This window comes from Triticum dicoccoides, chromosome 3A (genome assembly GCF_002162155.2).
Source record: "Triticum dicoccoides isolate Atlit2015 ecotype Zavitan chromosome 3A, WEW_v2.0, whole genome shotgun sequence".
Classification (NCBI taxonomy): Eukaryota; Viridiplantae; Streptophyta; class Magnoliopsida; order Poales; family Poaceae; genus Triticum; species Triticum dicoccoides.
In genome coordinates, this window is record NC_041384.1 from 689492293 (window position 1) to 689508016 (window position 15724).

At 46.0% G+C, this 15724-nt stretch overlaps 1 protein-coding gene and 1 pseudogene across 1 annotated transcript; one reads left to right on the forward strand and one right to left on the reverse strand.

Moving 5' to 3' along the window:
* Positions 1–6104: 6104 nt before the first annotated feature.
* On the reverse strand, positions 6105–6835 carry LOC119272976 (protein LURP-one-related 11-like). Its single transcript, XM_037554306.1, has one exon. It carries the CDS (start codon positions 6779–6781, stop codon positions 6188–6190), a length of 594 nt encoding a protein of 197 aa, XP_037410203.1. The 5' UTR covers positions 6782–6835; the 3' UTR covers positions 6105–6187.
* Positions 6836–10612: 3777 nt separating this feature from the next.
* On the forward strand, positions 10613–10751 carry LOC119273848 (annotated as a pseudogene).
* Positions 10752–15724: the final 4973 nt, after the last annotated feature.

The window sequence follows — 15724 nt, forward strand, 5'->3', positions numbered from 1 at the left end:
GAGACCTAGGGTTGAAGACGCCGCTGCCGGCCCTCCGATAGGCAACAAAAAATCCTAAAAAAAATACTAATGGCACACCGCTAGGGGGTGCGCCATTGCTATAAAAAAAGATTACTAATGGCGCACCCTCTAGGGGATGCGTCATTGCTATCCAAAAAAAAGATTACTAATGGCGCACCGCCAGGAGGTGCACAATTGCTATCAATTTTTTTTACTAATGGCGCACCACTAACCCTTCCCCCACTAAAATCCTCAGTCCCCTTTCTATCTTCCCCAATCGATCACATCTCACCCGCCCACTGCCCCGACCCGTACTGCGCCGCCCCCGCGCCCCCGCCGCCTCCCCCGCACCCGACGATCCCCGCGCCCGCTCCACCGCCGGAGCACTAGGAGGAGGAGGCTCGCGTCCACCAGGAGGAGGAGGCCCGTCGGAGCACGTCTTCTTCCTCCGACCGACCCCATCTCGCCGTTGCCACCGCCTTCTGTTTCTCCGAGCGGCTTCGCCTCCGCTGTCCGTCGCCCGTGCAACCTCGCCGCCGTCCGTCACTACCCAGCCCCTGCGTAGGTGCCCGTCCCCTCTCCTCTTCCCCTTCCTTCGCCCCATGCCTGATTGAGCCGACGCGCCAAGTACTAGGTTATGTTCTGAATTTTGGGGCGGTAGTGTGTGTAAGCGAGTGAGCAGTGTTATGCATCGGCGTCTGATGCTTCCTAGTTAGACTTGGGAGTTTGCATTTGCTAACATTTCTATATAAGCAAAGTTGCCTTCTGTTCTTGTTTGCATTATCTAACGCAATACACAGTCATGGATTGTCTAAGGTGAATATTTTAAGTACAACTTGCTGCAAAACCTGGAGTGCATTGGCATGTTCCTTTCTTTATGCCATTCCTGTAGTCTGTTTGCTAGGCACTTACAAGGGCGCAATTAGTCAACCTTAAAACTCAACTGAATTGTATCGGTTTGTCTAGTTCTGAAGGGAGTGGTGTTTTTATTTAGTTGTTTGAGCATGCTTTTTTGTTTGCTTAAGTAGTTGTAACTCTCTCAATATTGGTCGTCCTACTTGGTCTCCAGCCACACTACCGTCCTCTTATTATACATAAGCTTGACAGTGGCGATTATGCCCATGTGTTGTGATGTTGTGAGGAAGAGGAAGGTGATCTGATTTTTATTTACTATCCTTGTAATATGATCCTGCTTTGCTTGAAAAACCAGTCCATGACAGATAGAAGCAATGACATGAGCTACTTCAGTGACCAGTTACACTTGCCTATACTTATCATTGTTTTGGTATTTTTTCCGCATCTCTCATGCTGATACTATAGGAGTAAAATCCATGCTGATACTGTAGGAGTAAAATCCATGCGAAACTGTTTGTTATTTTTTCCGCATCTCTCATGCTGATACTGTAGGAGTAAAATCCATGCCCTGTTAACAATGTATTACAAGAATTGTTTTCTTTTGTGTGTTTCCCTGAAATATTGTGTTATAATAGAACTATTCCTGGATATGGTCATGGCAGATAAATTTGTCATCAGTTTGTAGGTTGTCGAATCAGCAACTCGTAGTTGAATTGATTAGAGTTGGCCCCAAGGACGCTACTCGTAGTTGAAACTTGTAGAATGCTACCTGAATTTCACTGGGATATCAGATTCAAATTGGATGAAACTGTTTCTGATGTTGCTTGCCACAAGTTTTGTTTGTAGTACTGTTTGGCAGTGACTGATTTTTGTCCATATGAAAGCAGAGGACCATATGGTCTGTGGCCTTTTCATCCATATAAAAGTAGAGGCACATTGTGGTGCTAGTTTGCTGGGTTTTGTCTCCGACCATCATGTCGTGATGATTTTGTAGGTACCCCGAGAGGCCCTTGAGTTTGCCGGAATGTCGATTAACTTCCGTTCTGGCAAATTCGGGTACTCCATAATGTCCTATTTTCAGCAAAGGTCATGCTGAAATTTTCCGTGAATTTTAGCATGACTTAACTAAAAATAGGACATATGGGGTACTTGCGACTAATGCATGGGCCGGGGTATCTTAGTACTTAATTAAGTAGGATCAACTGCCTCTTGTGTTATACATATAGAAGTGTGATATCAACTCATAGTTATTACTAATGTCAGTTGCTCGTCATCGATAAACCCTAATCTAGTAGGATGACCTACTAAAAAAGCCCATACCACATATTCTATTTGGATGGCCTTGCTAACCCTTGACCATAAATACTTGAGATGGATGTAGCAGGCTTAAAGAAAGAAATGTTTTTAGGCCAACTCCACTGGGCCTGGCTGAAAATGCACAAGTGTGCATGACTAACAATATTCTATTGTAAAGCTAAACAGGAAAGAGGAACCACTCATCCTGACCATTTGCTCTCAAAATTACCACTTCACTTCTTACTACTGAAAATCTTAGACCATCTCCATTCACCAATAGCTCAAACCAGTTCGAAGGGCGTGTTTTCACCACACTGTGGATTATCTTATTGGACCCAACGCAAGAGATGATTTAGTTTTGAATTATGAACGTAGGAAATGTCGTCATCGGACGACGAAAGTCTCCCGGGGGAGTGCGGCTGGTGCCACGATGATCGAAGTCTGTGCGACAAGCCTCACCTGGACGATGATCGGCGCTTCAGCATTAAGCTCGAGGAGAGTCAGGGTCTATTTTGTTTTATGCTATTTTACCTTAAATAGGGTGTTTAGGTCATGTATAGGCATAGCAGTAGCAGTAGCACGGAGATAAGAGAGGACACATCTCTCAATTATCTCCAAATGCAGCATTACTTTCGACAAACTCGCTACTCGCGGTCTCGAGACTTGTAATGTTCTAACTTTGTTCGGTATTTTAAATTCGGAGACTAATATGATGGATTGTATTCGGAGACTAATCTTCTATTGTATTCGATAAATCTGTTGTTTATATGTTGTGCTCTCTATATTCTGTGCAGTAATATGTTTTGTAACTTGTGCAAATATCAGAAAAAAAAATCCCTAATATTCATACTAGTGGCGCACCACTCAGCACTTTAGTGGCGCACTGCAAAAAGCACACTAGTGGCGCATCATCAACTAGTGCGCCATTAGTAAGCCAGAGCACATGGATAAATATGGCCCCCTGGGAGGCATACTAATGTCGCACCGTGGGATATACTAATGGCGCACTGCGTGGTGTGCCATTAGTAAAAATTCTAATGGCGTGATGCTAGTGGCGCACCTGTAGTGCGCCATTAGTAGCCAAAACAGGTGCGCCACTAGTAGGCCTTTTCCTAGTAGTGTCGGCACCTTCCGCTTGCAGCCGCTCGACCGATTTGAGAGGAAGAGACGAGAAGGATAAGACATCTTGCAGCTATGTGAGAGAGAAGGTAGGGGAGCATGACCGAGTGTGGCGGCGGCTCTGCCGACGGGAGAGACAGGAGAGCATGACTAGAGACGACATCACACATCAAGAACCAGAGGCAATGAGGTACAGACATCTTCTCCCAGATTAATCAGAAGTCCCCTAAAAAAAGATTGATTTGGAATTAGAAAAACAGGACTACATCCAGGTTGTGGCATTAATTTACTCTCTTCCTTTTTTACTTGATAGAAAGGGAATCGTATGATATACATGACTTATGCAAGTTACTTGCCCAATCTCATTTCCGCATGCTTTGGCATGTAACTAATTAGGAAAATCTTGAATTTCCTTTTATGTAAGTTTGTCTCTGCAGATGGTAGTAGATTAACATGCATCATACAACTTGGAATCTTCCAGTTAGGTGGAACCAATTTTCAGGTCGGCCCAAAAAAGGATGCAATTTTTAGGATCGTGGGAAAGTTCAGATTGCTGGTATGATATGGTTCCTAACTAACTTTTTGTGTGGGATGCTACTGGAATAAATCTTAATCTTTGATCATTTCGTACAGCAACACGTCAGAGTTATGACAAAGCATCATACGTTCATAAATAAGCTGCCTCAAAGTTTCAGGTGAGAACTATATATGAACAAGATTACTTTTACGAAGAAAGTAAGTCATGGCCTGACAACAGTTTAATACTTAATTGCTGTATATCATTCCTTACACTTGACCTGTGGTCTCTTCTTATTACTCCACTGTTGAGACAGACATGTTTGTTGCTTTTCAGTACATGTGCAGACGTACCCATTTAAATCTTTCATATCCATTGATATATTTGTCACTAATGTCATCCACCTGTTATTTTCTTCATATTCATGGTCAATTTCACAATATATGCTGATGACTACGAATATTTACCTTCATCCACGGTGTTGTAAAACAAGAAAAAGAAGTTTTTATACAGCCATATGAATAATCAACCGCCCCCTCCTCAACTCATGTTCTATTAGTTGACTACACAAGTTTACAGTCCACTTTTCTTTGGAAATAAAAAAATTTCAGATTAATTTTATGCCCGAAGAAAGTGCAACTGATTATGTAGTCATAAGATGCATGTTTCATGTCTTTCAAGTATTGTTACACTAGCTTACGCTGGGAATATAGAGTGTGCACCGAGATTTGAGTAAATCTCATATTGGAAGGTCAAATTGTTGATTCATATTATGCTTATACACGCAATGCATGCAATTAATAATGATCAAGCTTCAAAATATCGGGTATTGGGTCCGTACCGGTTTGGCTTTGACATATCGGATGTCGGATATCGGGAGATATATCGGACGATATGTAGATATATCAGTGAACACATGTCTAGTTTTTTTTCATTATTCTTGTTCAAAACATTTATTTTTAGTAATATCGGATGATGTCAATGCTTTAACACAACACTTTTAGATTCATAGTTTATTAATTTGTTGATTAAGAAACTATTAAGGAAAGATTCACAAAATCCTTGCTCTATGATTAAAAACAATATGATATATATATATATATACATTTGTACGAAACATTGTGAATAACTTTCATAATATATAATGCAGTTGTAAATGCGCAATCTTATTTCGCTGCTATTTAATAAAGAATTGTTGTCATCTACGTATCGTTCTATATCGCTCGACATATCGGGCTAGATATCGGTCATATCGGTCGATATTTCAGTCCATATCGGATGATATGTTGGAAAATGATATTTGCAAAATGATATGTTATGTCTATATCGGTGGAGCCCTAAAAGTGATATATCGACCTATATATTGGTCGTATCGGCCTATATTTGAAAGCTTGATAATGATACTTATGTGTATCTATTTTTCTATAGAAAAAGAGGGTGATAGTTGCCAAGATTGACGTGCAAAACAGGTTAAAACTTAAAACAGAGATGGATGTCTCATTATATATTTTTTTGGTGTACAATTGTGTCCACTTACCCTATCAGCCCATGTACTAACTCTAACAGTATGTGTGTTGACTTTTTTTGGTATTGTCATCGACATCATGTGTTGAATGCTGCAAGAATACCTATGTAGTTAATGTTTCTTTTTTGCAAGAAGTAGCATTTATATATAATACTATAATTTAGAGGTTTTGCAATTTTTTATATATTATTTTGCTACATGCTTCATGTTTTTAGTGTTTAAAATTAATGTTTGTGTTGCTTTAGTTTTAGTTCATTTTGTAGCACCTATTATACAAATTTTTAACAAGGTTTCCGCAGCAACGCGCGGGGTATCATCTAGTTACCCAAGTAGGGCAGTCATCTCGTGTAATAAGTCTAATGCAGACTATATGACTAATTTATCTGTGTCTAACGTAGGTATCTGCCTCACTTTGTCAGTTTAGCTCCGTTGGTCATTGTGCTCGATCATGATAATTATTTTTGTTTGTCCATTGTTAACCTCTTTTTTAGTGTTTCCACGGCAAATTATAAAGTAAGTCTATCACGTATAACTAAATACCGCAAACTGAGCGCTACCTCTCCTACAGTATCATCAACGTAGTAGAGTTTATCTCACGAAAGAGTCAAATTACCAATACAATATATAATCTAGATAGAAAACCAAACACCTATAAAGATTATACAATCAAAGCACAACCACGTTTACTTTCATTTTTTTTGATGACTATGGTAAAACCCTTTGAGGAAGGGTAAAAACACACCAAAAAGAGTCGCCATGTACTCAGTTTGGGCAAAAACTTTCTGGCTCAGCTGTCACATGGAACTTCGTAGTTTGGACATGAAACCGCATGAAAACGGAAGAAGATTGCCGCTCCATGCATATGCATGCATCCATCACATGGAGCGGTTCATGAGGCCACGCACGACGACCAAACCCAGGAAGAGCAGGTGATCCACCTCCGGCGCCACCGTCAGCGTCAGCACGTCGTCCCCCAGCACCACCCCCGCCGGCGTCTGCTTCCGTGCGACCTCCGCCACCACCGCGCCATCCACGCCGCGTACTCTGTACTCCCACTTGCTGCCAGAGCACCCGTCGATTGTGTAGCACGTCCCCGCGCCGCCGTGCATCGCCACGGCGGCCCCGCCCTTCTCGGCCCGCCGCACGCTGAACCACGGAGTGGCCTCCTCCTCCTTGCCGCCGTTGTGGGCGCACCGGCAGACCTCCCACCTCCTGAACATGCCGAAGCCCTTGCGCCTGATCCTGATGAGGGAGTTCCCCTCACGGTCCATGAAGAAGACCTCGCGGCCGCCCCTGCAGCCGTAGTTGTCGACGCGGAAGGCGACGGCGCCGTCGGGGCCGTACACCGCGCAGCCGTTGCCGTTGAAGACCAGCGACTTCATCCACACCGTGTACGCCTGCCTGCCCTCCTGGTCTCCGGAGCAGGGAGAAGAAGAGGCCGCGGCAGGAAGAGGCTGGATCTTGGCCATTGGAGAGCGTTCGAAGAAGATTTCTCTGCTCTGCTCTGCTGCTGTTGCGATGAGAAGGACATCGATGATTGGGATGGTTGGGAGCCAGTGGCTGGTTCTACATATTTATAGTTGCTTGAACTAGTTTGTTCGTTATCCCGTGTCCGGATTAGTTTAGTTAATGGTAGTGTGTGGGTCACGCCTTTGGATAGAACAGTGCTGCACTGAACTTGTTTATGCTCGACCCAGTACTGTGCTCTACGTCAGCATCCGATTTTTATCACGTTTACATAGTGCTCCTTTGGAGCTCTTCTCTTCGCAACAAATTTATAGGTGCTTACATGAGGACAGGCAGTTGAGACTGGATGTGATTAAACCACAATGCACAACAAAACGAACTACGGATGGTTCCTTTTGGGCTGCTAGTCAGAAAATAGATTGTTCTGTTCGGTGAGCAGAAAGAAAGCAGGCGTGTAGCCATGTACTACGCTGATCCAAGGATAAGTACTCGCACCTAATTAACTAAGCAGGCAGAGGCCAGTTTCCGTCGCTGTTACACTACACCTTCTCTGATGTTAGCCGGCGGCCCTCAGAACAACTTTGTTTACAACATCGCTTATCCACACATGGGAGAACTCAATCCCTAAGAGCAAGCTACATTTTTCCTCATCATAATCGAAGCTTTGTTCAATCAGTTTCATGCTCTTTGGACAAATGGGAGACTCATTTATATTAGTAATCACCATTGCTCCGTGGAGCACGCAGACACCATGTGAATACACACAACACTATTTTCTACTGAAACGAGACGAAATCAACACACGGCAACGATCGATGTACCCTAGAATTAATAGGAGTAGCCATCAGAGAGAAAGCTCCATCGTTTACCGGATCAAGTGGTGCTAGTCCAGTTGACGGTTGGTACATAATTTCTTTGCGTGTTTACGGTACGTACAGATCAGTGTGGAGCAGCCGAACTATGTACGAGTGGTAGAGATCAGTACATAGTACTCAGTGTGATCCGTGGCGCTCGGTCGGTAGATACACACGGCAACATACCATTCTCGTGCATAGTGTGTATAATGCACGTACCGCATCGTTGATCACTTTCTAAAAGGACATTCCGAGAAAAAGGAGGGATGGGGTGGAAGTTAGTACAAATTGTATATGATGCTTGATTAGGACATCTCCAACGTCAACCGGCTAATTTTCTTCCGCATCCATCCATGGACATGGGACCAGTCCACGGACATGGATGCAGAAGACTGTCATTTAATGCTGACCGCATACATTCAACAAATTTTTTAGCAAATTAGACGAAATCCATGCAAACACGCCGGAGTTTGATACAAACCGGAAGAGATTCATGCAAACAGGCCAACTTCATATAAAGATGATGAAATTTATTACATTTATGAACATAGTTGAACTAAAAGCGGAGCTCGTCTGACTATGGAGGTATAATTTCGGGCATACTTCTACTCTAAACCTAAACTAAATGATCGCCAGCGCCCGGTCACCATGTCCGGCCACGAGCCCCGAGAACTGAAACTTCGCCTTCTACAATTCCACCTCGGCGCTCTCCAGCTCCACCTTCGACTAATAGGCCAACAATGCTCAGCCCACCAAGCTTGGCATCAACGGGAGGGGAGGAGCGGTGGCCTTCTTGGGACCCGAGAGGCGGTGACCTACCGTGCACTACTCTTCCTCACTGCACGCGGTGCCCGCGGACGTGCCGGCTTCATGGTCGTGGCGGCCTCGATGGAGCCGGCTATGTCCTCCTCGTCCTCGGTCTTGCCACACACCTCATCCGCCGCTTCGTCGAACTCGTTGTAGATGGCCTTCAGTTCTGCCCGACGCTGGCGGTACCGCCAGGGGGTGAGGCGGATGTCGTGAGCAGAGCGGTAGGACTCGAGCAACACCGCCTGCTCCGCCACGCCCGTGTCTGGCGTGATTTCCCTGCCGGCATTGAGCTACTCCTCCGCCTACAGGTGCTCGTGGAGGAGCTGGTGGTTGTAGGTGGAGTCGGCATGCGCCTCCCGGAACTGCTCCTCTCGCTCCTTTCGCACCATGTCCATGTAAGGGCACGAACCTCGCCGATGGTAATGGTGCAATGCACCGGTGAGGGTGGCGCAGACGAGGAGGGTGGCGCAGACGAGGAGGGTGGTGCTGGATCGTCCTCGGTCATGTCCTCCATTGAGATGTCGGCAGCCTCCGGCTGCCTGTCGGCAGTAATGGTGGCCATCTCCTTCTGGTCGGACATAAGTCTATCCCAGAGGGCTTTGAAGCGGGAGGAGTCCATGGTGGGCATGGTGCGGAACAGGATAAAGGGAGCGGAGGAGGATGAATGCGGCTATGGACGGGGCTGCAGTTTATATAACGGGCGAGGCGGCAATGGTCGGCGGCAGAGGGACAGACGGGAGGCGCCGGAGTAGCCACCTCGACAACCATGTGCCATTAATGTGGGCGGCAGACGGGCGGACGGACAGATGTGGTGTCGTTTGAACGCGAAGCAGTCACAAGCACAGGGAAGCGGCACGGGCGGCACTGTCTCGGTCGACGCGCCACTTCAATGCCGGCGCCAGTGAGAGACCGTCTTTGCTCTGGTCGGGCATGAATGCAGCGCTGGCCGTTTCGGGCGGGAAGCGCTCGTGGGCGAGAGAGGGGTTTTTGGTTGCCCAGAACGATCAGACGCGAGCGTGGCAGTGGACCGGACGCCCGCAAAACCCTCCAACATTTGTCTCCGGTTTGCAGCAAAAAACCACGTCTAGACCGCCCAATGAACCGATACAGGATGACGTTGGATGGCTTCTACTGTCCGGACCCCGTGATCCAGACGTATGCAAACGGTTTGATGGTCCGTGTTGGAGATGCCCTTAGTCCCACTTGAACATGTTTTGCTCCGGTTATCTCTCGTGAGCATTTGAATGCAGACCCTAGGTAGTTGCATGCTCAACACCTCACCATATTCTTTTGCAACCTAAGTTCAAAAGCTCCTTGTCATATATTTGTATGGTAGCTTTATGCTTCTTTTTCTCTAGAACGATGTTTGTTACACGGCACATCAGAATTCCTGGAAGCTGCAGCGCGTACGTGTTAGATGAAAGGCTGTTTAGGTGTGTAACGTGACATATATGTCACGAATATTGTATGCGTGTGTATACGTATGTATCTTGTGTAAATGGCGCAGGTTGTTAGGATAAGTTGAGCCTTTTCTAGTGTAGCTTGGAGTAGGGGCAAAGCTTAGCAACAACCTGCGCATGATGTAATCTCCTGAGTATATAACACGAAGGCGTCCCTACCAGGAACGCAATACGCTTCCATCATCGTAGTTTTAACATGGTATCAGAGCCATCCTCGAACACATCCATGGCGTCTTCAAGTTCCTTCCCATCCTCGCCATTCGCACACGCCACCATCGAGAAGCTCACGAAGGGCAATCAGGCCCTGTGGCGGGCGACGGTGCTCTCGGCCATCCGAGGAGCACAGATGGCCAAGTACCTCGATGTCGAGCAACCGCCGCCGCCTATGCAGATTGATGTGGCCTCGTCTGACGGCAAGACAACGGCGAAAGCGCCGAACCCTGATTTCCAAACTTGGTATGCTCAAGACCAACAAGTCTTCTCCTATCTTCTGACGACACTTCCTCGTGAGATAGCCATCCAGGTTGCGTCATGCCACACCTCTGCCGAGCTCTGGAACACGGTGGAAGGGATGCTTGCATCTCACACCCGTTCCCAGACCACCAACGTCCGGATCACCCTCGCCAACTTGCAGAAGGGCAACTCCTCCATCACCGACTACGTCGGGAAGATCAAGTCTCTCTGCGACGAACTGGTCGCTGCAGGGAAGAGGGTGGACGACGACGACATCATCTCCCACATCCTGGCCGGGTTAGATGAAGATTTCGACTCGGTGGTGTCCGCCATGTGTTCCCGGGTGGAGCCGGTGACCGTGGCCGAGCTGTTTTCACAGCTGCCGAGCTTCGAAACAAGGCTCAATCTTCGGGGCGGAGGGTCTCAATCCTCTGCTAACGCCGCCACTCGAGGCCGTAGAAACGGCGGTGGCGGTGGTGGCCGCGGTCGCCGCCAAGGCGGCAATGGTGGTGATCGCGGCGGGCGCGGCGGCGGCTACTCCAAGCCAGGAGGTCGCGGTGGCGGACACAACGGCAACAACGGCGGCGGGGCCAACTACAACAACCATGCCTCTGCTCCTAGGGTCCAGTGCCAGATCTGCGGCAAGATGGGCCACCCAGCCTGGAAGTGCTAGAAGCGCTATGACGAGTCCTACCAAGGCGTGGAGGAGAAGTCGGCCAACCTCGCTGCACCGCAGTACGGGGTGGACACCAACTGGTACTTGGACAGTGATGTCACCGATCACATCACAGAAGATTTGGAGAAGCTGACCGTCCGTGACCGCTACACTGGGAACGAGCAGAGTCACACTGCTAGTGGATCAGGTATGGTTATCAAACACATCGGTCATTCAACCATTCACACTCCTGATCGTGATCTTCTTCTAAACAATATCCTTCATGTACCCCAAGCCAACAAAAGTCTAATTTCCGCTAGTCGCCTTGCTGTTGACAACGATTCCTTTGTTGAAATTCATCCTTATTCTTTTCTTGTCAAGGAACGGGGAACGAAGAAGGTGCTCCTTCGAGGCAGGGGTAGACGAGGACTCTACCCGTTTAGGCACACGGGATCTGACGTCAAGAAGCACATGCTCAGTGCCACCAAGCTATCTCCGGATAGGTGGCACCGACGTCTAGGCCATCCATCTCCTCTTATTGGTAGCAAAATCATTAGCAAGAATAATCTCCCGTGTGCAAACTCTTTCAATAAAGATTATGTATGTGACGCATGCCAAAAGGGCAAAAGTCACCAGTTGCCTTATCCTAAGTCAATAAGTGAATCAAAGTTTCCTTTAGAACTTGTGTTCTCTGATGTTTGGGGTCCTGCTGTTGAAACAGTAGGAAGAAAGAAATATTATGTGAGTTTCATTGACAATTTCAGCAAATTCACATGGATATATTTGATCAAACACAAGTCTGAGGTTTTCCAAAAAATCCATGACTTCCAACATCTAGTAGAACGACTATTTAATCGCAAAATCCTTGCTCTACAAACAGATTGGGGAGAGGAGTACGAAAAATTGAACTCCTTCTTCAACAGAATAGGGATATCTCACCATGTCTCATGCCCTCATGCTCATCAACAAAATGGGTCAGCTGAGAGAAAACATCGACACATTGTCGAGGTAGGTTTATCCCTTCTTGCTCAAGCCTCCATGCCCCTGAAATTTTGGGATGAGGCCTTCATCGCTGCCACCTATGTGATCAACCGAATTCCTAGAAAGGTTATCAAGTTTGAGACACCCTTTGAAAAACTATTTCATGAAAAACCCAATTATTCTATTCTTCGAATTTTTGGGTGTGCCTGTTGGCCCAATCTTCGACCTTACAATAATCATAAGCTTCAATTTCGGTTAAAACAATGTGCCTTTCTTGGGTATAGTAATCTTCACAAAGGGTTTAAATGTCTTGATATATCTACTGGTCGTGTCTACATTTCTAGAGATGTTGTCTTTGATGAAATCATTTTTCCCTTCGCTAGCCTCCATCCAAACGTTGGTGCTCGGCTTCGTGCGGAAATTTTGTTACTTTCTCCGGAGTTATTAAATCCTTCTGATCATGGGGGTGAATGTTCTGCTGATGATCATGTGTTTAATAACCCTAATCCTGCCACTAATGGAGGCTGTGCTGAGCAAAACAGTGAAAAAACAGCACTTTCGATCGTCATTTTATGCAGTGTATAAGGCCAAATTGGACTGGCGCAAGACACGAGGCGGATTCTCCTGGCGCCTCTAATCCCGAGAGATTCGGCGGCGGAACAGAACCTGATGCGGGAATGCCTCCGACACCCCCAGGCGCAGGGTCACCAGCCAGCCCGTCAGCGCAAGACACGCGGCGCGGGTTGCCCGTGCGGGGCGGCGGCATCGAGACAGGAGGGCCCTCAGGCGGCCCACGCGGCGTGGGTCGCCCGTGCGGGGCGGCGGGATCGAGACAGGTGGGCCCTCCACCGACAGCTGGCGGCGGTCGGGTGGGTCTCCTGGCGCTGATTCGCCTGCGCCAGATTTGGTGGCCCCGGACCAGACGCGGGATCCGACGCCCGACTGAGCGACAGCCGAGGCTGATCCTCTGGCAGTACGAGGTGCCGGATCTTCTGCGGCAACCGCCAGATCATCTGTGGCTACAGCTTCTGGACGCCCTAATACACGTGCTAAACAAGGTATCTTCAAACCCTTGGTTCCTAAAGATGGAACTGTCAGGTATGACAAGAACTTTAAGGTTGTAAACTTTGCTGCCACTCAAGAACCTCGTGATCCAGTAGAGGCTTTGCAAGATAAAAACTGGAAAAATTCTATGGAAATAAAATATGATGCACTCATGAAAAATAAAACCTGGCATCTAGTTCCACCTAAACTAGGTAAGAATATTATAGATTGTAAATGGGTATATAAAGTCAAAAGAAAATCAGATGGGACAATAGATAGGTACAAGGCTAGGTTAGTGGCTAAAGGCTTTAAGCAACGCTATGGCATTGATTATGAGGACACGTTTAGTCCAGTTGTTAAAGCTGCTAGTATCAGGCTGGTTTTGTCTATTGCTGTATCCAGGGGATGGAGCCTTCATCAATTGGATGTTCAGAATGCGTTTCTACATGGCGTTCTCGAGGAAGAGGTTTATATGCGACAACCACCTGGTTTTGTGGATAATACCAACCCATAACATGTGTGTAGGTTGGACAAAGCACTATATGGATTAAAACAGGCACCCAGGGCCTGGTATTCAAGGTTGAATTCAAAACTGCAACAACTTGGTTTTCGGCCTTCCAAGGGAGACACCTCCTTATTTTATTTCAAGAGAGGAAAGGTGACTATGTTTATGCTCATATATGTAGATGACATAATTGTTGCTAGTTCTTCTCAAGAGGCCACCTCAGCTCTGCTTAAGAACTTGAAAAATGACTTTGCTTTAAAAGATCTGGGAGAGTTGCACTATTCCCTAGGTATTGAAGTAAAGAAAATACATGATGGTATTCTGCTAACTCAAGAAAAATATGCAAGAGAGATTCTTAAACGTGTAGGCATGAAGGATTGTAAACCCTCTAGTACACCTCTGTCTACTACTGAACACCTGTCATTGCATGGGGGAGAATTACTCAGTCCAGAGGAAGGGACAAAATATAGAAGTGTAGTTGGGGCACTACAATACGTAACTTTGACAAGACCTGATATAGCTTTCTCTGTCAACAAGGTCTGTCAATTTCTGCATTCTCCTACATCTTTGCATTGGACAGCTGTTAAGAGGATATTAAGATGTATCCAAGGAAGTGCTGGAATTGGTCTGAAAATTTGCAGGTCAATGTCAACAACAGTAAGTGCCTTCTCTGATGCAGATTGGGCAGGATGCCCTGATGACAGAAGGTCTACTGGTGGGTTTGCTGTTTTCTTTGGTTCTAATCTTGTGTCTTGGAATGCGAAGAAACAAGCTACAGTCTCACGTTCTAGCACTGAAGCAGAATACAAGTCCTTGGCAAATGCAACTGCTGAGGTAATGTGTGTTGAAACTCTGTTAGATGAATTGGGAATTGCAAGACCACGTGTCTCTTGTCTATGGTGTGATAATTTGGGTGCAACGTATCTCTCTACAAATCCAGTGTTTCATGCAAGAACAAAGCATATAGAAATTGATTTTCACTTTGTTCGTGAAAGAGTTGCAAAGAAACTTTTGGACATCAAGTTTATCCCAACAGGAGATCAAGTTGCTGATGGCTTCACGAAGCCTTTACAAGTTCGACAACTTCAAGCCTTCAGAAACAATCTCAAACTTGACATGTTTAGATTGAGGGAGGATGTTAGATGAAAGGCTGTTTAGGTGTGTAACGTGACATATATATCACGAATATTGTATGCGTGCATATACGTATGTATCTTGTGTAAATGGCGTAGGTTGTTAAGATAAGTTGAGCCTTATCTAGTGTAGCTTGGAGTAAGGGTAAAGCTTAGCAACAACCTGCGCATGATGTAATCTCCTGAGTATATAACACGAAGGCGTCCCTATCAGGAAGGCAATACGCTTCCATCATCGTAGTTTTAACAGTACGAACGGGAGACTTCGCATATTTTGCTTTTAAAAAGAGGCACGTGCGACCGATTTCCCATAGCACTCCTATTTGACCCATCGACGACCGAAGATAGATTCCTTGGGATTTTCGATTTCCCTGCCTATGATTGGGAATTCTCAGAAAAATAAACGGGAGTAGCTTGTTAATTGTTCGATTGGGAATTCCTAAAAGATAAAACTGGTCATGTTTTATTCTGAATTATTAACGTCAAATTTGAATGTGAAATGGTACTTTCCATGCAAAGCAGCTACGTAGGGGAGGAGACTGTGGATGATAAATGTGTGATCCGTGAATGTCATCACCTTTGTTTTTTTTCTCAAAAAGAGGAATACCATCGATCTCTATATCAAAGTGATGCATACAATCATTTTATTATATTTTTGCATATATAGAACAAAAAAACATAAATCAATCTAAAGCCATCCTCCTGTCAACTACTGTCGCTACACCTACAATTTGATGACGTGCCCTGACCATATATCAACACACTACATCTATTCCAGTGGCCTCAACAAGCCGCCAGCTGGCAAGCCGAGAGAATCAACGGAGTCTAGCTTTTTTTTCGAAAAGGGAACGGAGTCTAGCTAGATCCTCTGCACGCATCACGTGCACACGCTCTAGGATTAGCTGCTGCCATCCCACCTTCACGGATGATCAACTATCCATCCTCGTCAGGTCATACTGTCGTCGGCTTACCTTGTCACCACCTTTATAGACTTTTGTATTAGTATTGTTATGATCCATCTATTATGTTCACGTCTTTTGCCAAAAAGGC

What these genes read in the sequence shown, in the direction of transcription:
- LOC119272976 (XM_037554306.1), bottom strand. Translation starts at nt 6,781, where the DNA reads ATGGCCAAGATCCAGCCTCTTCCTGCCGCGGCCTCTTCTTCTCCCTGC.